The 27,821-nt window shown below is 40.5% G+C and overlaps 1 protein-coding gene across 2 annotated transcripts in view; it reads right to left on the bottom strand.

Annotated features, from left to right (window-relative positions):
* Positions 1-3,823: 3,823 nt before the first annotated feature.
* Positions 3,824-27,821, bottom strand: part of WIF1 (Wnt inhibitory factor 1) — a 57,472-nt gene continuing 33,474 nt past the window's right edge. The window contains exons 4-10 of one of the 2 annotated variants that reach the window (XM_074951728.1): positions 21,250-21,390; positions 16,808-16,903; positions 15,375-15,470; positions 12,522-12,617; positions 8,640-8,735; positions 7,937-8,032; positions 3,830-4,564 (exon numbers count right to left, since the gene is read on the bottom strand). In XM_074951728.1, the coding sequence (XP_074807829.1) occupies positions 4,443-4,564; positions 7,937-8,032; positions 8,640-8,735; positions 12,522-12,617; positions 15,375-15,470; positions 16,808-16,903; positions 21,250-21,390 (743 nt within the window). In that variant the 3' untranslated portion in view covers positions 3,830-4,442. Of the gene's footprint in view, positions 4,565-7,936; positions 8,033-8,639; positions 8,736-12,521; positions 12,618-15,374; positions 15,471-16,807; positions 16,904-21,249; positions 21,391-27,821 lie in introns of both variants that reach the window. The other variant, XM_074951737.1, reaches the window with a different exon arrangement.

Below are 27,821 nucleotides of genomic sequence, written 5' to 3'. Positions count from 1 at the left end.
TTTCCGCAGGGATCTGAGTCAAGCTTTGGAGGCAGCTAGACACACTGGGTGACAGGTCATTCCATGCAAGAAAGGAGGCATGGACTGAAGTACTAGGACATGAGTGGGAGACTGGCATCACAGAAGTTAGGATGTGATGAGAGAAGCAGAGACGTAGGTGGGGGTTTGATTGGGCTGAGCCTTCAAGACATGGATGACATACTCAGCTGTGATTTGGTAGGCAAGGGGGGAGCTGGGGAGGGGGCTGAGGAGCGGGAGTAGTGTGTTTGCTACCACTCATTTCTAATGCTGTGGTGCTTATTTGGCAGATACTGGACTTTGAAACTGCATTAGCATTATCTATAGAAAGCTATTTTACATACTCTATAGCTGTTTCTTTTATTTAGTAGTTTCTCTTCCTCTCAGGGCTGTGCAGCTGGACCTGTGGTGCAGTGAAATCTGAATGTATAGGTAGCAGGCTATGACAGATAGGATCACTGGTTTGTTTTTTATTAAAGCTCTCTCAACTATTTCTAAAACAGGTTTTCTGTCAACTGTGTGGCATATACCACATGCACAATGGCGTGATGTGGAATGAAGGGTCTTATCTGTAATTGCTGGGGACGACCTGGTGAAATGTAGGAGTTGGAACTCGTTCCATCAATAGCTTTTTACCCTGTTATACCCTAACACAGTCTACGTACCTTAGACGTTGTGTAGACAAGTGCAAAACCTAATAAAACCTTAAATCTGGACTTAAATTCTTTAATTAAACTTGCACAGAATAATTTTTTCACTATAGACTACTTAAATGAAGAGGAAAAAACATTTTAATTGTCCAGGTACTTTTCATGTTCCTTTAATCTGTACTTTTACAATTTCCATGGCAAGTTCATGAGTCAGGTGTGATACTAAACTCTCTCCTCTAAAACCTTATTTTTAGGCCCTGATGACCTTGCAGCAGCAACATATGCCCTTGGGTCACGAGGCTGTTAGCCATCTGTTGCAGCTTGTCAGAATACAGCAGCAGGGTTTAACCAATCATGGTGTCCTCTCCCTCTGCCTTCACACAAGTTATCTAAGATGTGAGGGACTGGCTTTAAACTGGTAGTGCTGACTGTTAAAGCGCTGCTTGTAAGTCCAGCTATAGGACCTCCTCCTAGAGCTTTGATCTGGTAGGAATTTGTGTTTGGACACCACTTGCCGCTCAGTCTTTCTTCACTTCGTTAAAAAAAGCCTCAGATCATTTCCCCAAAACATTCCCTCCCCCGGGGCAATGACCACTGTTGTGCCCGACATTATCACTTTCCTCTCCCATTCTACTTCCCATCTTTTGGTCTGTTTTGAATTTTAAGAGGATGGCTTATAAAAAGCCCAGGACTGAATGGCAGCAGAGCCTGCACTCTCCTCTCACCCCCCACAGCTGGGTGCTCTAGCTCTGGCTGAGGCTAACACAGACTGGCAGGGCACTAGGGGAACTTTGTACTGTCTGTACCTCTTTCGTACAGTGGCCAGCTTTTTAAAAGGAACATTTATGTCACCACAGTCAGTAGCCTCCAGGAAGTGAGGAGGTCTTCCAGCTGCTCCGGAGCCAAGGCTGTATGCCATGGAGAGAGTTTGCCTTGCAGAGGAGTTTACAGATTCATCCCTGTTCATAGCAGGATTACAGTCTAAGGGACTAGCCAGCAAGGGGTTCCGTCTGTGTTGCTGCAGCTAGAGGGTGGGTTGAGGTGTGCACACATGGCCATGGGCCTTTAGAGGCTCTCTGTTGCTGTTGAGAGCTCTGGCATCACATCAGCATGGTGGGGAAGTTCTTCTGCAGTGGGAACTGGAGTACTGCATCTTTTCCTATGCCCAGCTGCTCTGCTCTTTACCTTTAAGCACATGAGGACGGCCATACTGGGTCAGACCAAAGGTCCATCTAGCCCAGTATCCTGTCTTCCAACAGTGGCCAGTGCCAGAGGCTTCAGAGGGAATGAACAGAACAGGGCAATTAGTGAGTCATCCATCCCCTGTTGTCCAGTCCCAGCTTCTACTAATCAGAGGTTTAGGGACACCTAGAGCATGGGGTTGCTTCGTTGACCATGGTGGCTAATAGCCATTGATGGATCTGTTCTCCATGAACTTATCTAATTCTTTTTTTGACACAATTATACTTTTGGCCTTCACAACATCCCCTGGCAATGAGTTCCACAGGTTGACTGTGTGAAGCAGTACTTCCTTATGTTTGTGTGAAACCTGCTGCCTGGTTATTTCTTAGGGTGACCCCTGGTTCTTGTGTTATGTGAAGAGTAAATCACACTTCCTTATTCACTTTCTCCACACTGTTCATGATTTTATACACCGCTGTCATAGCCCCCCCTTAGTTGTCTCTTTTCTAATGTGAACAGTCCCAGTCTTTTTAATCTCGGTTCATAGGGAAGCTGTTTTATACCCCTAATTATTTTTGTTGCCCTTTCTGCACTGCTACTGTTGTACACGTTTTTTCTGTTCTCCATCTCCAGCAGGCTACACTCTGTGTCAAGAAGCGTGAAACTGATTTTTGACACCCTATATATTACTAGGCAGGAGGAGTTAACTCATGAAGACGGACAATAAATGGGCCTGATCCTACAGTCCTTACTCATCCGTGTACAGGAGTGTTGCCTAAGTAAGAGCTGCTATAGTTCTTCCATCATGAATCAATCCCTCCTGTCCGTTCATCTTAGCCTCTAATGTACCGACATCTTTTTCAGATGTTCAGGTGCGCAGAACAAAGGCAGTACAGAGAGGTACTGTGCCTATGTTTCATATGATTCTGTACGTATACAGCCCCAAATGGCATTGTTTTGTAACTATCTCACATTGCAAGCTCTCTGATGAGCCAGGGGCATATAACGAGGCACCCATGTCTTGCTCACTTTTTGAGCACAACAGAATACGTGGGCCTAGTCTCTTAACAAAGAGGTGTCATCAGGGACGAACCATTTACTCATAGTCGCCCATCCTAAAGGAAACTGAAGTGCAAATTAAAGCTGCCCAGGTGTTTATATCCAGACCCTGTGCTTGCAAGGTAGAGCACTAATTATGATCCCAACAAGCTAAATCTGTATTGGTATTTCTATTCTACTGGGCCAGATCCCCATTTACACTAAGGCCCCTTTACACTGCCAGCGTGATGCAAAGGGACCTTAATGTTAATGAGATTCAGGCCCTATTGCTTTTATTAATGCATGGATCTTTGGGACATGATCACGGCCTATGCGGTTAAGCTCTGTATACCACGCATGTGTGTGATGTAGAGAGGAAGGGAGAGACTAGGTATCTGTTCATTTGTTTCCAATTTAAAACAAAAACACTATCCTGTAACCATAAACAAGGAGAGAAGCACATGGCAAACATAGTGATCTTAAACCCACTTCCCTGAGCAGTTTTTATACTTAGTTCCTGAAAATCCATGGCGTGTAGTAATAGCACGGACCAGTGTTCAGCATGCATAGTTTGCAGTGCAGGGAGATAACATGAACATTCTCTTGAGCGATCCTGTGAAATTATTGTGGAATCTGCCATTTGTTGCCATCTCCTCCTTTCCAAATGCAAAAATGTGCTCTTTTGAAGTATTTTTATAAGCCCCAGGGTAAAATACTATCTATCAGGGATGATGTACCAATATCTGGGGAGGGGGAAATCAGAGAAAAAAGAAGAGTTGGGGTGATTTCCCTATTTTTTAGAAGTAGCATCCAACTGCCCTAGAGCTCACATCCCTTCAACATGTCACTAGTGAAATTATAACAGACCACGCCCTCAAAAAACTAAAGCAGCATCTTTATTTTGTACATAACAATCAGTATAAAAAGTTTATTACATAAGAGCTGTTTTGTTTACAATATATTATATTGCTTCAAGCCAATGCAAAAAGTTCATACATTATAGTTCTACTTTGTTTACAATATATTATATTGTTCAAATGCCATAGTGTATATTTAATACAGAGCACTGCAAAATTGTTATGACCTACGATATTGTTGTATTGAGGTTTTTTTTAAATTAGGAAACTTTTTTGTAATTGTTCTAAGTACATGATAGTAACAATGCAAAAACAACCCTGACTGTTGCTTAGGCAAACTCTCTAATCATCAGACCAACCCAGGGCAGCTTCTACAAAAATGCTTCACTTGGATATTGTTTCATTTTTGGAAAATATTTGCAGCTACATAATCAAAAAGGAAAGTTTAAACATTACTGAAATATAGTACAAAACACTGTCCAAAGCACTGAAACAAGAAGCCTATATAATCGTGCTAAAGAAGGATTTATAAAACTTAAAAGGAATAGTAAATATCAGCTCAGTGGTTTATAATGAAGCTAATAAAATTCAGGCCAGTAATCTTAACTGTAATGAACAGCATTTTAACATTCAACACATGAAAGGTTAATGAAGGCTATGAACTTTGTGTAACATAAAACGTTTCAGATGTTTGAGTTCACCAGATATAATTGGATTCGGGTGGAACATGCCTCTCTTCAGCCTTTTTAGGTGAAGGCGTGTGCTGTCTGTGCTTGGGGTCTGTTGGCCTCAGGGCACTCATAATGCTGGCTCCATACCCTGAAAAATTGAGAAAGAAACTACAAAAGCAGACTCCTGGTTCATTGTTAACATTTCAAACTAAAAAAGTTTTTCCCATGGGAATGTAGGGAATTTTAATACACATCACATAGGTCCCCCATAGGAAAAAATGGGTGCCATAAGACAAAAAGTTAATCACGACAGGATGCCAGCTCTCTGGCTTTTACCGTAAGGCTCCCTTATCACAGAATCACTGCACTACAAGTATACTTAGGGCTATGATACTGCGCTGGAGTCACACATGAAAAACTCATGTTTGATGGACAGAGAGTCAAAGGCTGCCATTAGAGGTGAGCTTTAAAATGGTATTATTGATTTGCTGGGCATAAAAATCTCGGTGGAGAACGTGTGTTAATTATGTGCACTTTACTTCGTTTTAAAGCCAAATACAAAGAAAACGAGAATGGCAGCAACAAACACCCAGAAAAATAAATTAAGGATTTGAGATTCTTTGTTACTTTTTATCCCATTTTCAGTTTCAGTATCAGTGCTGTAACTGCAAAAAGAAAAGTAGTACTTGTGGCACCTTAAAGACTAACAGATTGATTAGAGTTGTAACTGTTTGTTTACAGTTTCATTTACAAATCTAATTACAAAACCTCAGGAGAAACATGACTTAAAAACTGAATTTCAGGTTTGCTTTATTTTTTTACCACTTCTTTTTAAGAATACTGTTGTACTGAGAAGTCATTTGTTCCAACTGTGCATGTAACTTTTAAATCAGTGGTGCGAAAACTTTTCCTGTTGTGACCCGCCCCCCCTTACCAGTAATGGAATCCGTCCATGCCCCCTCCTCCATTACAGCACAGCTGGCTCAGCAGAGGAGCTTGGGCTGAAGGCATAGCTTGGGGCTGAACTGGAGATGAAGGACGATGTGAAACTACAGGCGGAGCTGGCCTGGGGGTAGAGCAGGGCTGGGTGGTGCTCCCTCCCCGCCCTCTGTGGGGGCTGGCCTGGGCCTTGCTGTGCACCCCTCTGAACGTTCCTCAGCACTCCCTAGAGGGTGTGCCCCACAGTTTGGGGACCACAGGTTTAAATTGTGGGGATTATTTTAATCTTTGTTTTATAGCCATTGACTTTCATAGCCAATGAAGTCACCCAGAAGTAGCTACATTTTTTCTTTCTTTGAAATTAAACGTGAGTCTGACTGAGAGATACTTGGTTTTATTTGCAGAGTAAAATGAACTCAAGCACAAAGGGCCCTATACACAGGGCCGCCCAGAGGATTCAGGGGGCCTGGCGTCTTTGGTGGCGGGGGTCCTTCTGCTCCAGGTCTTCGGGGCAATTTGGCACCCCCCCGCCACCGAATTGCCGCCGAAGACCAGGAGCAGAAGACGTGGCGGCAGGTCCTTCACTCCGGGTGTGTTCGGCGGCACTGAAGGACCTGCCACCGAAAACTCTCGTGGGGGCCCCTGTGGGGCCTGGGGCAAATTGCCCCACTTACCACCCCCACCCCCCCCAGGCGACCCTGCTTATGCATAGCTTCAGTAAGTTCTACTTAGGCTCTTAATACAGAGGTGAATTCTACCCAGGTGGCCCCACCCTGATGACTGCAAAAGGTGTTTTGCCTAACTAAGAACTGCAGGACTACAGCCAGTCTTTAAACCAACGTATTTATTAACGAGGGCTTCACAGCCCTTGGAGCAGACACTAATGTGCGAATACAGAATCCTTGTACCATGCAGGCATGGTACACATTTTGTGCTTCTCTGGGAGCAGTAAAATGTACGTGTATTGACAATGCAAAAATGCTCCCTTGCTAGCTGGTAGGTTAACTTTACAGATGTGTTACAAAAAGATGGCATTAAAATGGATATTGATTTCCAGATACTTGATTTTTAGCTATACTGTGTCTGTTGTATGTGTTAAAGAATTTATTCTTTTGTCGGTGAATGGCATAGTTAGGCAAACAAATATACAATCCAACATCTTCTAAACTGATTCCCAAAGCCTTAATTTTAAACCATAACTCATTCCTGTCAGAGTATGTTTTTGCTTTATAAAAACACTCATAGTTATTCTTGGATACATTTTAACATGCACACCTTTCTCTACCCAATGGATCACAGACATAGATTCATAGATATTTAGGTCAGAAGGGACCATTATGATCATCTAGTCAACATCATTTACAATTATTTTAGTTCAATTTGTACTATAATGTACAATGTCTGATGGATTTATTAAGCATATGGCATTAAAAATAAATTGTTCTGAAATTTTCATTTTTACTATATAATAATAAGGAGCAGCTTATACCCGTAACAAATATGCTAATTTTTTCACTGCCACTTTTCAAATTAACTACTGATAGCAAACTAATAATGTTTAGAGCAAACATATATCTTATGAATGGTTGTATCAAAACGCTTGCAATACTTCAATTTGTTACTGTTATAGTACTGTGTTTTATGACATGTAAGGCTGAATTGGAATTTGTCTGGATCTAAATTGCTATTTCAAGTCATTTTATAACTTCTTGTTATTGGGAATAGAGTGTATATTAAATATGGAGATCTTGAGGATAAATTCATTCCTGGTTTAACTCCACTGAAGTCATCAGTTGCCTACACGTTGCACTAGGTGTCAAATGGATCAGCAAGCGGAAAACAATTAAATTATCATTTTCAACAAATGTAACACTGAGATCAACACATTTTGGAACCGTTAAGTCTGGTGTAAAAAAAAAAAAAAAGTCAATTAACACCCCTACACACACCTACATTTTAACCTGCTTTAAAGTTGGCTGAAAATTGGAGGGAAGATTTTGCCAAAACTTTGTCTATTTCTCTGAAATTTTGAAAAAATCCAATCAGCTCTAAACCCCTATGTAATATATTTTTATTTATAGACATGTCTATCCAATGTTCTGAAAGCCTGATCCAAAGCCCCACTGATGTCAATGGGAATCATGTTGTTAGAGTATAGTGTGTGCACAGCAGATACAGCAGGGCGCACTTTCCAAGATTCTCATTGACTTCAGTGGGGTTTGAATCAGTCTCACTGCATGGGCAGAACATAAATTAGGTCACCTAGAAATTTTCTCTGTTCCAAATTTTAGAATTCCCAATAGGCAAAAAAAGTGAGGTTAATCACTGTAGAGTAGTTTTGAATTGTTTTATTCCTTTTTTTTAAATTGTAATTAATATACAGTTCAACAAAAAGTAAGTATTGAAAATGTTTGGGATAATTATTTTTATGCATACATTTAAAAAAAATTAAAGGATTATTAACTAAGGACAGTGTTTTGTTTCTAGTGATTGTGTAGTAGCTTTGAGCCAGCCATTTATAGATGGAAGATGATCTGTGAAAAGCTCCGGTATGGATTCTCAGAGCCTTGTTCTCACTTACTTTTGTTGCAATGTCTTCCATGCCAGCCTTCTTTGCATTGACATTTGTTAGGTTCCACACAGGTTCCATATGATCCACAACCAGGTTCACAGACAGCTGTAATCAAGTGAGAACATGAATTCAACGTCCTTACATTTCACTCTGAGATAAAGTTACATAGTTGCTTTCCCTGCTATTCTTTAGAATGTTAGTTTTGGCATGGCCAAGGGCGCTAGCAGTAAATCTATAATTTTAAATTGACTGTGCAGAATTCTGAAAATAACTTGCCCCACTACTGAAATAAGGCCTTATTTAACTCTCTTATGTTGATGCAAATCAGGAGTAACTCTATTGAAGTCAATGAAGACAGTAAGGGAGAGAAGAATCAGGCCCATAATATTTACATTCATGAAAAGATAGATTTCCAGTGGTATTTTGAAATACCATAGAATTGAAATGTTATTATCCAGAAACACTTGCTTATTATACTGCTGTGTTACTGCTTTAAAGAAACTCATACTATTGAAAGGTTTGGTGGTGGTTTTTTAGAAGTTTTGTTTTACAACCACCCCCATAACTTCAATAAATGAAGCATGTCCACAAAGTAAATTAACCTGAGCTACCCTGGCAACACATAGTTAGTGCTGATGTTGAGTAATAAGATACTGTATTGCTATCACAATGATCTTATAACAAGGATTGATTGAGTAGAGTTAGTACTTACGCTTTGAACACAGATCTCCTTGGTAACCTTTGGAGCACTTACATTTATTTTTACCAGTACATTTACCTCCATTTCTACACGGCTGTTGGCATTTGCCTAGAAATAGGAAACATGAAAACAATGGCCTTAGTACTCCACTTATACAAAAATAATTACAGGGAGAGGGAGGAAGATAACTGTTTTAAAAACACACTTTGTGTTTGAAATATTCATTGGCTCATATTGTTAAAAAGTCTTGTGTGTATGCAGTAGATCCTGTAGGGGGGCACTCTCTTATAGGCATGGGAAGTCTAGTTTTCCAAAGATTTATATGCATGCTTAAGCAGCTTGAAAATTGGGCTAGAACTGGGCATGGCCTCTGAGTGTCTACACAGACTTTGGCTACACTCATAGCACTGGGATTTTGAAGAGGGAATTCAGTGTGCCCTCTATGAGTACTGCCCACTTCTCTGTACCATCCTAGGGCAGCTTCAGCACAGTGTCACTGTCATCATTTTTCAGCTAGCTGCAAGGAATATGAGCTCAGGGTCCAGGCGGCTGAGCACAAATGGAAGAAAGAGGGGAGGGATGTTAGGGCTTTCCTTAACAACAGGATGCTCCAAAACTGAACAAATGTTGCAAGTATTTGCAGGAAATAAATAGGTTGGCTGGGCCTGTCACCTTACAGTCAGAACCCCGTGTGCTCTGTAGATGCTGTAGAATTTGGCTGCAGGATCCATTCCATGCTGCAATTTACTGCTCCAGAAACCAAGCTTTCGTTTAAAAAATGGTTCTAGCTTTCATGGTTGTGAAGAAAAGCTTGAAAATGTGAACTGAATGTAACCAAGGCAGTGACATCTACCTGAGTCTGCAGACAGCCTGAAACTTGAGTTGAAATAGCCGTGAAGACATGGCACCCTGACTTTTAACTTAGGCTTTAACACAAGCTGCTAACCCATCGGGCAGCCTGGGTTGCACTTGAGTTGTTAACCTAAGTTAAAAGCTGAGTTGCCATGTTTTCATTGCTATTTTAACCTAAATTAGCCAGCACGGGTTAGCTAATCCAAGTGAAGAACACACCCTTTTTTGCAGTGTAGACATACCCGCAGATTAACTGTGGGCTAAAATGTCTTCTTGGAATGGAACAAAAGCTAAATGCTATGTGCTGTGCTATGCACAGATCTGTTAGTGGAAGAGAAAGTAAGATTGGGAAATGGAAAAAGAACAGCTCAGCTGGTGCAAGGAGGAGAAGAAATAAAAAAGAAAATTACTACTCGCCCGTCTCAAACTGAAACAGTAATTAGAGACAATGTATAACTACAGTAAGAAGAAACCCGAAGGACTTGGAGAATGCTTGTTAGTATTGCAAATTACGGTTAGTACATTTCCCACGAGTTTTAGAGAGGGACTCAGCTATTAAAGGATCTCTCAAAATGTTTAAACAATATAAAGGGGGGGGAACCCTCTCTGCAATCCTCTGAAGATGGCTTTCTGCCTAATGCAAAGGTTTTCTTCCCCTGTTTATTCTGAAACCTCCATGACTGAATGTAGCTGGCTCTGGATCTAAGGAAATGGAATGAGATTTGTTTCTCCTCTGATGTTAGAAGCCTGGTCTAGCATTTTTTTTAGTCTCCCACTGTTGCGCTAGTACTGGTGCAGTGCAGCCAGCCTGGCAGCAGCCATCGGCATTTCAACGGCCATGGCCCTGGTCCCAGAAAGACCTAGGCATGTGCATAACTCTACTTGCTCCTAACTGAAGTCAATGAATTTTCAAGTGAGTTCTTAACATGTTTTGATCCTTTTTTCTTTATATAGGAATTGATTTACTACCTGGATTTCCATCTAAGTCAATGGGACTACTCATGTGAGTAAACCTGCATGTGTACCTAAGTCTCTGCAGGAGTAGGGCCCATCTCACCTACACCTGCCCTGGGTAAGGTTAAATGACACTATGGTTAAAAATTCCAGAGGCTGGTCTACACTAGAGTTGCTCTTGCTGCTACCAGTGGTCCAGATGCACTAGTGATAGTGCACCAGAAGGAGATTAAGAGAAGGGCTAGTTTTGTCACAACCTTAAAGGAGCAAGCAAGATACACTTTTAAAACAAAAAAAGGAATGAAGACTGAGGAGTGTCCTACTTGTGATTCGTCTTTCAGGTAATCCGGATTTGGCAGGTGCCTTGCTATATAACTTGAATATTGTGCTTTTAGAAAGACCTATTTTTTTTTAAGATGTTGCCACAGCAATGACAGATTACATGAGATCTGATTTCCAGCCTACAAGTGGGAGGTTTTAGAATACAGAGGAATTTAGTTTCTTATACCCATGTTAGTGTCGGTTTAAATGGAATAGCCTTATTTACACGTTCTATACTACGGCTCAGTATATGAATTACAAAATAAAACATAAGCCACTGACAAAAAGTATGAACTGCTCACACCTTGGGTCAAGCTTGGATCATATTCATGTGATAAATTCCATCAAGGTCAATCTTTTCTCAAATGAGGGAAGGAAGGAGAGAGTGCCAAGGTGTCACATTCAGACTTGATGTAAGCAGATGCAAATACAGTGGCAATCAATGGAGTTGTACCTGCTTACACAGCTCTGAGTTTGGCCCATAGAATTAGAATGAGAGGAAAGACACTTATACCATAACAGTGTTGAAAGACCACTTGTTCATTTGGGTAACAATAATAAAACCTTGATGCTTCCCACTGACTTTGATTTTAATGAGATAAAAAGCTGCTAGAAAACAATCTGTACAGCATATAAAGATAGAAGAATGTTTTGTAGATTACCCCGGCCTATCTACATGCGAATACTGTGCCAAATTTAAGTCTTAACACATTCTGATTCTTTTTTCATTGTATAGTAATTGACTTATTACCATCTTCTGTTACTGCACTGTTTGCTGGACCTTATTTCCATCTGTATATTGAGATGGTGAGTTAAGTTTCATGTCTGTGGGAGCTATACTGATTTGCTTGTCTGTCTATACTGATGTTAAGCATTCAAAGAAAAAAAAATCTTACAAATATAAGGCCAAACTCTGTTCGCCTAACTCATGTGCATAGTTCCAATGAAGTCATTGAGATTACCTGCATGAGTAAGGCAAGAAAGATGCAGCACTGAATGTTGTTAGAAGGATACAATGCAAAAAGTATAAGCTGTGTGTATGTTTTCAAGACCAAAACACTGGCACTCCATCCCAGCATGGGTCGCTACTAAATTAATCTAATTTAACAGAGCTGTGAGAAAACTCTTATCTTAGGCTAAGCTAATGTTTGACAGCTGGTGTCCCAGTTTTGTCCCAGGCTAGCTGCTCTCCACCTGCACCTTTACACAGAATGGTTAAATTGACTAAAGACTGAAATATTTTGAACGGCTTTGATGCTAAACATCTGAAAACAGCAAGTCTATTGATGTTTGTGACAAGAAGTTTTCAAGCTGCCATGTGAATGTAACTTAATACTTTCAACTGAAGCTGTTACCCCATACAGTCCTATGTCCCTTTCCCCCAATACCAATTAATATTTCAAGCTCCATACTCTGCTTTTAGAATCTAGAGGCTCAGTTCTAATCTCACATGCAGGAGTGTAAATTGCTGTAGACCTGGCACATGCATATGGTGTTGACTGAGCGCTCATGTAGCAAGAGTTGCTGCTAAATCCATGGATTTGTTTAAAAAAACAAACAAACAGAAAACGAGATGATCAAACAATGAATTGATACTCATCAGCTGTGAAGATCGCAAACACAGGCCTGGCTCACTCTCAGAGGGTCCCAACCTGCCGTTTGAGAACCCCAGCTGCCAGTCAGCACAGAAATGTGTCACTTGATCTTCCAGCTACTGTAACCGGAATAATCTTGGTTTAAGTGAAACAATGTAAAGCTGAGACTCACTAATTTCACAATGATTTCCCTCGAGTCCTGAAGGACAAATGCATTTTCCTAGATAGAAGCAGGTTCCTCCATTAAAACAGGTTGTTGTGCAGTTAGCTGAAGGACATAAAACAAAAAATTAAATTATATGTCTAACGTAAAATTATTTCTACTCTAACCACTTTTTACCGATGAAGCACTCACCTGAGAGGTTGGAGACCCCCGTTCAAATCCCTTATCATCATCAGGCAGATTGGGAATTGAACCAGGGTGTCTCACATCAGAAGTGAGTATCCTAAACACTAGGCTAAGGATTATAACTGAGGTCATCTCTGTTTTGTGTAGAGGTAGATGTGCTCAGATCATGCCTGCCTGACAGGGCCCTGCAGGTAAGATAGGTGGGGAATGCTTAGGTAGTGCTTGGCATGAGAGAGGCATTTGGATGCCTGCCCAAGGCAGCAGTGCGTGCACTCAGTCGCAGACACCTAGACACCTAGGGAACTTTTACAGCAAATGTTTAGATATCTGGTGAGGCGGGGTGTCTACAGGGCTAGGAGGCAGCTGAGTAGCAGTTTGTGGATCACAGTGGTACCTAAATCTAGGGTTTAGGCATCTAAGAACCTTTGGGGATCTGGGCCAAACTCCTTTACTAAGGACTAAATACATACCAAGCCAAATGGATTCTGTAAGCACAAGGGACTATAATGGCATATCTATCTGCAGAATGTGGATCTAAAACGCTTCCTTTAAAACATGACTTTGTTACAAAGCTCACTGAAGACCTAATGAATTTACTAACTGAACATTTTGTATAGTTTTGTGTTCTTACACCTTCTGTGTAATGGACTATTCAGATATATTTCAGTAGGAAACTTTGTATTTTTTAAATATCCAGCATTTCTGGGACTGTGAATGTCATACTTCCTTTACTGTTTTTTATTGATACACTAACGTCATTATAACAAAAAATATTAAACGGAGTAAGTTACTTATTTTTTAATCTGTCTGGATGCAACAAGTTAATGCATCAACCTTTCATCTAAGGAAACCAAGGTCCAAATCCTTCACTCCCCTTCCCCCAAGTCACAAATGGAAATGAATTTGCTGGCCACTCCCATGGTCCCTCAGTGAGCCAACTAAGGAGGTAATGGTTGTGTACATTATATATTATTCATTTTGTGTACATGAGTGTTCAAAAGTGAATGTAAGTTGCACCTACCATCTGCTGGCTTATACATGTGTAATTTGCACTACAATGAAAGTCACCTCTGAGTTTTGGCCATGTTTGTTCGTATCTTAACATTAGCACGATCATGTGAAGAGGCCCAGGAATGAAGTAGCAGAGATGTACTGGGCTGGATATAAAGTGCTGTAGTCATAAAATTCTGTTAATATTGTGATGTGAAGGATGTAGATAGACACAGAAAGTATCATAGGTGTACATATAAGGTCAGACAACATAAACAAATGTCTGAGGGGACACTAGCATATATAGTTCTCTTGTCAGGATCTCTGCAGCACTGTACCATACAGCCAAGAATACCTTATGACTAGGGTCCTACCAAATTTGCGGCCATGAAAAATGCATCACAGACCATGAAATCTGGTCTCCCCCCATGGAAATTGGTCTTTTGTGTGCTTTTACCCATGGGGGCGGGTATAATAGGCCAGGGGAGGCTCTGCCTCTCCTGGCACTGCCGTGGCTGCTGGACCACTAGTTGCAGGGTTTTGGGGGGGAAGTTTTTTTATTTATTATGCCCCAGGCAAGTTCCGGGTGGCTGAGGAGGTGGTAGGTGCTATTCAGCGTCTCAGTTTCATCAGTCATCTCCCTGGACTCCAGAGAGATGACTGATGAACCCAGCAAGCTGAGTAGCAACTACTGCCCCCTCAGCCACCCCAGAACCTGCACGGGGCAAATCAAAAGCTTCTTCTGGACCAGAGATGCTTTTCCTTGGGTGGCTTGGAGCCTGGGAGGGGAGGTGCAGTACGGATGCAGCTGGCCCAAGACTCCTCTGGGCAGCGGGAAGAGGGGCTCGGGGCTTTGGGTGGCCCAGGGCTCCAGCCGTGGGGGGGCGTTTGTGGGTGGAAGGGGCAGAGCCGGGGTTAGGCTCCCCAAAGGAGGCCGCCACATGCCGCCCATGCTTTTACCCTATACTACACAGATTTTATGGGGGAGACCACTGTTTCTCAAATTGGGGGTCCTGACCCAAAAGGGAGTTGTGAGGGGGCAGTCACAAGGTTATTTTAGGGGGGTTGCGGTATTGCTACCCTTATCTGCGCTGCCTTCAGAGCTGGGCGGCTGGAGAGCAGCAGCTGATGGCCGGGCACCCAGCTCTGAAGGCAGCGCCCTGCCAGCAGCAGCGCAGAAGTAAAGATAGCAATACCATACCATGTCACCCTTACTTCTGCACTGCTGCCTTCTGAGCAGGGCGGCCAGAGAGTGGCAGCTGCTGACTGAGGGCCCAGCTCTGCAGGCAGCAGCACAGCAGTAAGGGTGACAATACCATACCAGGCCATCCTTACTTCTGTGCTGCTACTGGAGGTGGCTCTGCCTTCTGAGCTGGGCTCCCGGCCAGCAGCCGCCGCCCTCCAGCTGCCCAGCTCTGTAGCAGCAGCACAGAAGTAAGGGTAGCAATACCACAACCCCGCTACAATAACCTTGCGACACCACCGCCCCCAACTCCTTTTTGGGACAGGATCCCTACAATTACAACACCGTGACATTTCAGATTTAAATAGCTGAAATCTTGACATTTATGATTTTTAAAATCTTATGGCCATGAAACTGACCAAAATGGACCATGGGATAGGGAGCATAAAGGTAGCAGCACCTGGTGGATTACAATTCAACTGCTTTTTATTCTATACTGTTACCTTTATCACAGTTGACGCCATAGAATCCAGGAGGGCAGATGCACAAATCAGGTGTGACACAGAGACCACCATTCATGCAGCGGGATGCACACAGAGCTAATTTGACGAGAGTGAAAGAGAACAAAATGCTGGCATGAGGGAGAGATGACCACGCCAAAATTTGCGACAGGATTTTATATAACAAACATTCAAAAAAATCAGTAATAAGCACGAATAGTAGTTTTCAGACAACACTTTTCCTCCTTCGGCTGAGTATAACAAGTCAGCTTTGCAACATAAAATAGCTAATGCGGAAAGATGTTTCATAATTATGCTTATAGATTATAGTGGTTGAAATAACACTATAAGAAATTGAAGATGGACTTTAGTGTTCGTCTTACTTAATCTGAACACTGAGAGCAAAAATTGTCCCCTTATCCCGATTATTCCCAAACTGAGGACTGAAAATAGCCAATTTGGACTCACTGAAATATTTCAGTTGTGTGGGTATGGAATTGGTCAGGGGTTCAGTTCTTTGTACCTATGGATCTTGGAACATCTGTCAAGGCCAGGGCCATCGATACAGCAGTCCTGTGCCTCCACGTTGCCTTGAAGCTCCCACAGCAGCTTGGCTTTTTCAGGTGGTGTGCTCTCGTACAGCCTCCCCAGCTACTGTTGCTACCCCACCCAGCCCTTGAGGAGGAATGTCAGGGAGCAGAGTTTTACTTCATGGTTGGCCAGTATTAACTTACCCAGGGAATGCCTGCAAGGCTGAGTGAGAGATGTCTTGTGACTGGCTTCTGCCCTCTACTGAGACTCTACAGAGCACCCATGCAAGGGCCTTCCCCAGGGTTGGGAAGAAGGAGGAAGCATGTACAAGAGCTAGTGTACTCATCATCTAATCCACAGTCCCATCCCTCTCACCGCCCAAATGCGCTATTATTGGCTCCCCTTCACTTATGGAAAGAGAAGGGAGAATCTACCCAAAACATTTTCCCTCTCCATTGTCAGTCTGCTTGAGACACAGCTGTGGCATCCTAATTAGATACTAACTTCAGATAACAAATGCAAAACAACAAGAACACTATTCTTGATTTTCCAGCTCGTCTTCATTAGCAGAAGAATTCCATTTAATCTCTTGCCAGATGGATTGTTTGTGATTAAGAGTCTCTTAATTGTTGGTCAATTTCATGTTTAATATATCCTTTAGAGAGCAGATATTTTTCTTTAGAAGTTGGCATTTTCATTAAGCAATTCATGTTTTCATTAGCTCTCGGGTCATAAATGATAATTTTCTTGTGTTTGGATTTAATATTTACAGATATCTAGCAACATGAGAGAGCCTCCAGGAAAGGCCATTTACACTATTGAGAGAGAGAGATTTCAGTGCGGTGACTGCTCTTTTTCAGAAGGACTATAGTAAAGAAAACAACTGAGGGTATTTTTAAAGTTACCTTTCTCACAATGAGGCCCATAAAATCCATCTGGACATTCACAGACATGCCTTTCATTGCAAAAACCTCCATTTCTGCACCCGCCTGGACATTCAGCTTCATGAAAAACAAGAACATTGTTAATCAGATATTACATACTTCAGTTAGCACTCCACTTTCAACAGCATCGATACAGTCTATTGACAGAAGAGCAAAAATAACTGGATAGCAACTTTTGTTGAGGTGAGTATCAAGATTTAACGACCAGAGCCGTAAATGCTGACTGAGATGGAAGCTCAGTTAAAAATCACTCTCTTTGTTAATCTACAAATACAGGTTGCATCATATGATCGATTGCACTCTTGAAAGTATCTGTGACAGTGTTTTGCCACTCTGTGCTAGTCAATAGACTAATGAATAATGTGGCCTGTCTGCAAAACCCACCATCTTAAACTGCCTGGAATAGGTAGCCAATACAGATCCTGGAGCACTGGTGTCATGCTCCTAGTGAGATATACTGTTTACCTAGCAGGCTCGTCTTCAGTTTTTTGGCTTGATTTAAGGTGTGACCCGAGGCAGAGTGCATTACATTACTCTACTGTTGGATGTGTACGAACTGAAAGACTCAATCTCCACACTGGGCGAAGATGAAGGGGAGGACGCATTCCTGCCCACTGATCCCATATCATCATTCAACCATTAGTCACATCCCAAATCTCTACCCAACAGTGACTAAGGCATTTGACAACAGTGGAAGAGAAACATATCTGGGCATCATCAGCATTCTAAAAAACATGACAGCCCATGCCTCTTCACTATCAACTGCCCCATATCCCACATTGAACAAGAGGTGGGAGAAATTGGAACCCTATGGAACCCCTCCCCCAAAATGAACCCTCAGGGCAAAAGAGCAATTGGTCCAAAATACCTGCTGAGATCTCTCAGACAAAAACAAAGGTACTGAGTGGCAGCCATGTCTACTTCTACTGGAGCAAGCCAATAGCACCTCATGAGCAGTGGTACCAAAATCAGCATCTAGCTCTAACAGTATCTGTCTGGTCATCTACTATTTATCCATCACCAGGAGGGAATTATCTACCAAACTCTTTGCCAAACCTTGTTCTGTAACCAAAATGGCAAAGTTCAAAGAGCTCTGAGGTAGACAGATAATCTGAGAATCGCCTCGCCACAATATTTTAAATCAAGATTAGAAGATGAGCTTCTTGACAGTAATTGGCTAGATTGTTTGTATCAAGTGAATTGTTTGTGTGTAATAATCATAAAACAGCTTCCTTAATTGACAATGTCTGTCAACAATGGCCCCAATTCTTCTCTATTTTTGTCTTTACCAGAAAGTGGTACAATGCATCAGGCTGATGCTGGAAAGATGTACCACCAACCATTGATGCAATCCAACTCCTGCATGGAATTAAGTTGAGTCCAAAGTTTAAATATCTGCAGTGTTTAAAGATAATATTTTTCTTTTGCTGCAAACTGTAGAACGTTTGTAAATTTAGATGCGCCAGCTTGCATGGGGCAATTCTGCAGGCCACAGATATTACAAACTGTAATTCACACTAATTCTCCCACCCACAATTTTAGTCAGTTGGTATGTGTAATCATCTGAAAGTATACAGATTAACTCTTAAACAAATTTCTCTACAGAAATCATAAGAGATGGCTAAACAGAACTACAAGCAAATATGGCAAGCTGTCATGATTATTAATCATTTTCTGCCTTGGGTTACATCTCTACAATCCCTTTGAAGTCAATAGGGTACCATGGGTAAACCTGAGAATAGAGACAACGAAACAAATTCTGCTTTGAAAGGCTCTGTATGTTGTGCAGAAGTGAAGCTCTGGACCACCAGGCAAAAGCAAGTGAACTGGAACTAGAGAAGAAGAAAAGGTAAAGACTGAGAGTCACTTATATAAGCTGCAAATATAGGAAGCAAAATGTATTGCTATAAACGTAAAGCTATCTGAAACAGTAGTAATAAACATAAAGACATTTTGTTTTAGTTTGTTCCAGTGCTGTACTCTAGGATCCTTTCTGGAAATGTACTTCCCTTTGTGCCCAAATGCAGAGCTGCTATTCATTACAGAAAATGCATGCTTAAATAAATGCCATTTCAAATAGAAAAATGGAAAAATATTATTTTGTGTGTGACCATCTCTTAGCCACTACAAAGCCTCCCCTTACCACAAAATTGCTCCCTGGCTTTTCCTACTTCCTCTAGCACGGGCACCTTCCTGGCTGGCCAGGAATAGCTGAAAACCATGATCGAGGGCCAGGCAACAGGGAATATGAGCCTCCTGGCTGTATGACAAGCTTCACTGTTTCCTCTTTTCTTTCCATGGAGGACTTTAAAAACACAACCAAACCAAAAAACTTTTCTGAACCAACCTACCAGGGAGAACATCCCCATCTCTCCCTACAGCCGTCACAAAATGCTGCTATGTCTATGTCTCTAAATTAAGCACAAAAATGAGAGGCTCACCCTCAGATCACTGCATATGGGCTGAAAGACACTGGCATGATAGAACTCCTCTCTTGCATGCCCCTGGAGTTTGGAGACTTGCCCCTGCAATGTGCCCTTCTCCCATAGGCTCAGTGAGTGAAGGACCAAAATGACCATTCAATCTCAGTCCACTGGGCCAACCTAAAGCTAAAACTGCATCTCTGCAAATTGATGGTGATAATAGTAAATGGTAGCACATAAAATATGGCTTGGATGAAAGCTGGATGGGCTAGAGAGAGTTCCAAACTCATAGAAAGAAGTATTTCCCCAATATACATATAGGTTGGCGCCTTACAGTCTCTATCAGGCAGGTCACTAATACACTTCATCCAAACTTTATTAAAAACTTAATAGCTTTAAGTAGAAATAAAAATTAAAAGTTCTAAAATGCTTTTGAACACTGCTGTATTTGCATCAAACACAGACACTGCTCTGTGTGCGTGTGTGTATATAAGACTTGCATTTTAAATCCCGTTAAGCTTCCCATCTTCCTCTCTGCCTATTTCTTGCCCATCCCCACCCCCATTTTCTCTCAGCTAATTGGCAGAAGTGAGGCTTCAAAGGAGAAGGCCACCTCTTCTCTGCTGTTAAGCAATTGTGGGGTTTCAAAGAATAAACAGCTTTTGCTCCTGCTGCTTGTTCTTTGAAGCCCTGCCATTGCCAATTAGTTAGGAGAAAAGGGGGTGGGGAAGTAAATGGGAGACAAGGAAAGAAGACGTAAGGGAATTAATAACAATCTCACTCGCTGTATACAAACTGTGTCGTGTTAATTTGATACAACTTCAGACAATATCTGATAACTGCACAATCTTGGAAGCTAATCTTTTAAACATTTTCTGTAGCCTCAAAATTTGTGTCAAAAACACTCTCCAAAAAAACTATTAACTTTGGGTTAATGTTTCATAAGTGTATTTACATTGTTTCCCCCCCAAATAAACGATTTCTAAGGGTGATACACTCCTGGGTGCCCTGTTGTCAGCCAATATAACTTTTGATTACATTTTCGTCAGTACACCCCAGGCATGTGTATATTGGCTGATAAGCAAAAACCTTGAACTCAGAAAGGGCTCAATTCTTCCTCCCTTAGTCACAAAGTAGTATTTTAATATGCAAATGACCCTACTGAAATGAAATGTTTGACCTCCATAGTAAGGTACTTACTCAATATGAGTAAGAGTGGGAGAATTTGCACAGCAGTGATGTCCATTCAAATATCTCTGTGTACTTTACAAATATTAACTAAGCCCCATGGCACCGCAGTGATGTAGGTGAGTTGTGTTATATCCATTTTATAGACAGCTGTACTGAGAAACAGAGAGGTGACAGACAACATTTTCCAAAGTTGTCACTGACTTTGGCTATGTCAACTTTTGAATGCCCAGTTTGGGATTTCCAGAGGTTTGAGCAACTGCAGCTCTCACTGACTTCAAATGGAGTTGAAGGTACTCAGCACTTCTGAAAATGAGGCCCAAGTTGGAGACCCAAAAATTGGGGTACCCCAACTTAGCAGCCACTTTTGAAAACATTAGCCTATCTATATCAGTGGTCTGTGGAGAGCAGGTTGGTGACATGGTGCTAATTCTCCTTGTTTCCACCTGGTGAATCACATTAATAAGAAACTTAAAACTTTACTAATATTTGTTTCCCCTGGGAGCCATTTCTATAGTCACACAGAGATGCTGTGTGATTATGAATGGGAAGAGATGTGTCATCAAGACGATCTTTCTTCTGAGATGTAGTTCAAACTATGAAAAAAGTTTAAGAACTCTTGGCCTAAACTGCCAGCAAATCCATGGCAGAGCCAGAACAACAACCTATGAATGGTGACTCTCGCTTCAATCTGTGTAACCCCAATATTGCTGTTATGTCTGTCTGTATTGGGAATGAGACTTGAGCAATTTAACCAACACAGACTAATGCTGTCAGATCACCATGGCTTACCTTGCTGACATGTTTTAAAGAAGATGGCATTTTGGGGTGTTTGGAGAATTACATTGCCTTCTGAATTCATTATGATCACAGTAACTTCAAACGCCGCTACTCCATCTTGTTTTCCAAGGCATGGAAATCCAACCTGAACGACTAAAAAGAAAATATATATATAAATATTTAAACCTTAATATATTGTAACCCCATGATAGTCTTCAAACCATGATTTGAGGACTCCAGTAACTCAGCCAGAGGTTAGGGGTTTATTACAGGAGTGGGTGGGCGAGATTCTGTGGCCCGCAGTGTGCAGAAAGGCAGACTAGATGATCCCAATGGTCCCCTGTGGCCTTAAAGTCTATGAGTCTAAAACATTACATCTCTCTGATATCTGTTATTTGTGAAAACTAGCAGGTACAGACTATGTTGTTAACACTCAGACAAAACCACTTCTACTTGTACTCCAAAGTAGTTAGTCTTGTAAAGCAGACTAGGGGTAACATTTTCAACAGTACCTAACTGACTTCTGTGCCTAACTTACTCTCATTTTTCAGAAGTGACGTAGGCACAGATTCTCAGAAGTATTTAGGTTCCTAATTCCCATTAATTTAAATGGGAGCTAAGTGCCTAAATACCTAGGGCCATGTCTACACTGAACCTGGGATCAAGTCTCCCAGCCCAGGTAGACAGACTCGCACTAGCAGGGCTTGAAATAGTGCCCTAAAAATAGCCATGTGAACATTACAACTCTTGGCACCTGAGCTCAGAACCAGGGGGTTAGGGGAGTTTGAGAATCCGAACTGCTGCCCAAGCTGCAACCTCCACAGTGCTATTTTTAGTGGGCTAGCTCTAGTCCCACTGGTGTGAGTCTGTCTCCATGAGCTGGGAGACTCACTCTCAGCTGCAGTGTAGATGTGCCCTAAGACCTATTGAGACTCAGGCTCCTAAGTAACTTTTTAAAATGGGATTTACTCCCTTTTGAAAATTTTATCCTAGATATAGTCTGTTCTTATGGACACTGCCATTGATATTTAAATAAATAATATTTAAATAACTGTCTTTAATAAAAGCTTGTTATGTGAAGTGATGGAAGGATAGCACACTTAGTAAATAAGATAACTGATGAAAATATTTTAAAGAATAGAGAGACACCACTTTGACAGAACTCCTTGAGTGTCCTAAATGTGATGGATAGCTGAAGATTTTCACACTCTTCTTGGAGAGCCAACATTTTTGAACTACAAAGAGTCTAAGTAAGTAATTAAAGGCAGTAAATCTGGAGTATTTTAATGAGGAGGAAGGCCTGGTATCCCAGAGCCTTGGAATGAAGTTATGTGATTGTCACAACTGATCTTAAATAATCTTCAGATGAACTGATTATCTCCTCTCTTCATGATTGGCTCCTCCTTGCTCCTTTATAAATTGGATACAGCTATCTGTGATTATTCACTCATTTCCCCTAAATTTGGTCTGAGACTTCAGAGCAAAATATTGAGCTAATAGCTTTGTATTTTGTTTGTTTTAAATTGGTTGCCATAAACATTTTTTTGTAAATAATAGGTGGGCAATTTTTGTTGTTTGTTGTGTTACTTCTATATACCATAAAGAGTCTGAAATGCAAGTTGTGTATATAATATAAAAATACACACAGTTTATTACTAAAACTTATTCTGCATCTGACAGATCTACCATAGCTAAGGGACTGTTAACATTTTCATTATAAAATCTGTTTTTACTTTTATATTGACCTCTTTAAAAGACTATTTAAAAAAACAGATAGCCCTGCAGTAAGTGGAAAACTCATGCTGTGGATTAAAAACAGTTTAACTGCAGTGAATAATTTAAATATTAGTGAACATTTGCTTCTCTCAGTGCAAAGTATAAATAATGCAGTGCTCAAGAGAATGGTATTAGGAAAAATGTCATTTAATGTTTTATCTTAAGTAATAGCTTAGAGAAAAGTAGAGGTGAAATTTGGTGATGCCACTACGGGCCAAAGCTTGGATCCATTATTAATGACAAATCTCCTGTTGAGTTTAATGGAATCAAGATTTGATCCTAAATTACTTCAGCCTGTGGATTTAAATAAATAGATTCATAGAGTTTAACGCCAGAAGGTAGCATTGGACTATCTAGCCTGACCTCCCGTTTATCACAGAACATTAAATTTCACCTAGTTACTGCCTGTTAAGTGGTTTGATTAAGGCATAACTTGTGTTTGGCTAAAGCATATCTTCCAGAAAGGCTTCAGTTTTACTTGAAGGTATCAAGAGATGGAAAATCCACCTCTTCCCTTGGTAGTTTGTTCCTATAGCTAACTACCCTCACTGTAAAAAATGTTTCCCTAGTTCCTAATATGAGTGTCTGGCTTCAGCTTGAAGCCATTAGTTCTTGTTATGACTTTCTCTGCTAGTTTAAAGAGCCCTTTAGTACCCGGTATTATCTCTCTGTGACGATACTTATGCAATGTAATCAGGTCACCTCTCAATCTTCTTGTTGATAAACTAAAGAAATGGAGCTCTTTAAGTCTCTCACTGTGAGGCATTTTCTCCAACCCTTGATTCATTTTATTTCGTGAGACTGTGTGTAATGATTCCAACATCCTAGGAGCTGAATGTGTAGTAGCCATGAGATTTTGGGCTGGGATTTTCAAAACAGCCTAAGGAAGTTAGGCCCCAACTTCTTTGAATTTCAATGAGATTTGGGCAGCTAATTCCCTTACACTCCTTTGGAAATCTTGGCCTCAATTGATTTCAACAAGAATCATCTTGCTAAACCCCCACTCTGTTTGGCTGAAGTACCAGCTAATCTTCACCTACCCTACTTCCTTCTCACCTGCCTCCCTCTGCTCTGCTATTTCTCTCTGCTCTTCCCCCCTCTCTTGTGCCTACTAAGATTGAGAGGCACCAGAGAGAAGTCAGCCTATCTGTAGTGCCCTTTTCTGCTTCTTCCTCTTAACGTAATCTACTACAATCCTTTTGGGCTGAACTGCTGTAAAAATTTTACTTTAAAAATATTATTAAAATTTGGCTTTTAATAATAATTTCATTGTTTGTTGACACACACATCTACAGAAAACTGATTCAGTGACACCTAATTTGCCCACATTATATCAGATTTGCAGAAGTAATTCACAATACACACAACAGACATATAAATTAGCAAATTAAGTGCAGACAACTGAACATTACTTTATAGGATGAATTTATTTAGCCAGGGCTTAGCTAATTTAGATCTGCTTGCAAACTTCATTTAAAAAACCCTTCATACTAGCAGCTCACTGTTAATTATTGTACATGCTGCCAAATTGATTACTAATCACTGTTAAATATCCCATGCACTGTAACACCAAGCATGACTTAACTATGGCTTACTATACAGTGCATATACTAAGTACAATTATGTGTCTGCACATGCTCACCATATATAAACACGGTTTACAGGTCCCTATTAGTCTTGGAACTCACTTATCCGAACTACAAATAAGTTAAAACCATGTTCATATTAGTCAGACCTCCGATCATGATAGTTACTAGTGCTCTTTATTGAACTATGAAAGCTCATCCCTGGTAACCTTACAACAGTGCAGCATAGCTCTTCATGAAGATAATCAGAGCTGATCATTTGATTCAGCCTTTCAAAATGTTTAAGAATCAGTGAGGCAACCCAGTTTATGTATCAATGATGCAGACTGGCAGAGCCTTCTGCATATTTCACCTCATTTTTAATGTAAAACTGTTTATTACACAAAGTAATTTTACAGAAACAGCCCTGCAGTTTGTACTTTATTTGTACTTTTGAGATGACAGAAGGCAAACACTTTAATAATCATTAAAGATCAGGAGATTTTGTGTTATCAGACAATTTGATAACCTGATACAAAAGGTGCTCTGTATAAGACAGCACAAAAATGCATGTCACAGATACATACAAATCAAAAATTATCTTCATGTTTAATAAGAACATGGCAGCACTTATGCTTATTTTGCAGCTTTTTATATCAGTTTCTTTACTTACGTGTGTGTTAAACTTGGGTGTAATCTCTTTGTTTTACAAGTGATTATACTGCAGTAATTACGGTACAGTAGGTTACAACACTCTGCTGTTCATCAAAATATAGTTTTCAATGTAGCTCACTCAATACATAGCACATGCTGATATGAGTTACTTATGTTACATTCCAGACGCCATGGAAAGGCCATATTGCTGTCAACATGACATCACTTCAACACCACTCTCGTTTTCAAAATACTGTAAACTGAAGATTAACTACAAATATTCTAAACGTATACTACAAAAAATAGCCAGAACCAGTCAAAGGCATTTTGCTGCCCTATGTAAACTTCAGTGTGTGCCTTATGTCCTGCCACAAACCCTCAGGCCATTCTCTCTCACTTGGCTTCATTTCTTACTATGCCCCTGCCATGATGAGGCGCTCCCTCTCCCCATTTCTTTCCCTCCTTTTTCTGAGATCTGTCTCCCTCTCACCCATTCCCTTCTCCCTTTCTCTGCTCCACTTAGCACTTTCTGCTGTTGGGAGATGTCAAAGTTCTGCTCCTTTAAACAGGCAGCTACTTAGTCCCAGATCCTCAAAGGTATTTAGGCACCTAACTCCCAGTGAAATCAAAGTACCTCCAGTCATAATAATGTTGTTTTAACCAAGAAAAAGCTGTGTTTTATCCAGAAGTAAAATCTTAAATTACCCATGAGTGTTATCAGTTTTAAAAATATTTTTTTAAATGTGCATTAATGATTTTGCTTAGTTTCTCTTCTTCTTTCCCCAGAAAGGCACTGGTTTATCCCAAAGCTCTGCTTTATATGTTTCCCGTATTTGTTTCTTCAGGCTCTGCCTTTTCCATGCATCGAAAAATAGACTTTGGGCTAATCTTTCAGAGGTCCTTGAACACTTTTTGGACCATCACTGATGTATGGTCCAATTATGTTAGTTGCCTAATAGTAGCTTCAGTGAATAGGGCGGTAAAGGAGATCATTGTGGGCAAGATTGTGGCATGGTCTAGCTACAGTTTTTGTACTACTATAGCTATGTTGGTGAGGGTTGTGATTTTTTTTAACTGAATAGTTGTACCAGTGCAACCCACTGTGTGAATGCAGTTATACCGGTATGAAGGTGCTTACATCAGTTTAGCCTGAATTTACTATACTGGCAAAACTATGTCCACGCTAAGAGGACTGTAAAGCTTTAACTATACCAGTATAGTTAAACAGCACAACTTTTTTGTGTAGACAATCCACCGTGGGTGGATGGAACTTGCTACATCAAGGTAAAAACTTTCAGTGCCAGCCTCCACTAAGATTTTACATTGAGATAGCTAACCTCAAGATAACAATCTCAATTTAAAAACACAATTATTTTTTGCAGTGAAGACATAGTGCGAGCAGTACCTTATTCCAAAAGTATTCCTATTGATTTCAACGATACTATCATTGGGTGAGGTACTACTCAGCATGAGTAAGGATATCAGAATCTGACTCTAGGTGGTCAAGTCTGGCATATACTTGCTGGGGATAGGGAAAAAGAGGTGTAATCTCTTTGGTCTGCAGACTAGAAAAAGAGGTGAAGTTAGATTGGGGTTACTGAAGAAATATTAACTTCATACAATTTAACAGCACTGCAGTAGGCAAGTGAAGTAAGTCAACCATAGGATGATAGGCTGACTTATCTCAATAACGCTGCCCACTTACTGGAAGGCTCTTCCAGTTTTGCTGGCGTTTTAAGATGCACCTCATCCTACAAGAACTTTGGAATATCATGTTTGTTTCATGTACCTCTGCACAGACTAGGTTGACCAGACAGCAAATTTGAAAAATCGAGATGGGGGTGGGGGGTGGGGGTAATAGGAGCCTATATAAAAAAAGGACCCAAAAATCAGGCCTGTCCCTATAAAATTGGGACATCTGGTCACCCTAGCACAGACACAAGGAGTCTAATTTACCACTAGAGCTGGTAATTATTTTCAATCTAAAAGAATTGATCAAAGAATGCACTTTTCCAATCTTAAAATTTAATTGACTTTTTTTTATTTTTATCTTTTATTAATATTGAATTGACAACGCCATCAAAATGTTTCCTTTATTGCCTTTCACTTTCAAAATAGGCAAATTAAAACCTTTTTTTTTTTTTTTTTTACAATTTTAACTTTTTTTTTACAAAAATTCCACAATGTGACTAAGTTGAAAAAAGGGGGAAATCCCTGTTTTCTCCTCCATTTTCCCGTTTGCCTGACTTTTTTTGTTTTTTGCTACTGTATAACTTTTAATTGGTCATCTTAGTCCTTTAGTGAGTTAAACAAAACCAAAATTAAAAATAATTTTTGAAAATTAAAAAGCAAAAATTCTGCTCAATTTTGATAATCATGAAAATTTTTGAAAAACAAATCAGTCTGTTTTAATGTTTTTGTCTACTGTACACTCACTTTGCACAGATCTAAATGACCATATGAAGTAAAATGCAGTAAAATTAGTTCCGATATGCACTTATAATGTCCACATACTTTAAGCATTGACTATTATTTCACTACTACTACTATTACCCAGATGTTGTCAACTAAGAGAAAATAATAATGCCT

This window comes from Natator depressus, chromosome 1 (assembly GCF_965152275.1).
Source record: "Natator depressus isolate rNatDep1 chromosome 1, rNatDep2.hap1, whole genome shotgun sequence".
NCBI classification, from domain to species: domain Eukaryota; kingdom Metazoa; phylum Chordata; order Testudines; family Cheloniidae; genus Natator; species Natator depressus.
This window is presented reverse-complemented; position numbering and strand designations above follow the sequence as displayed.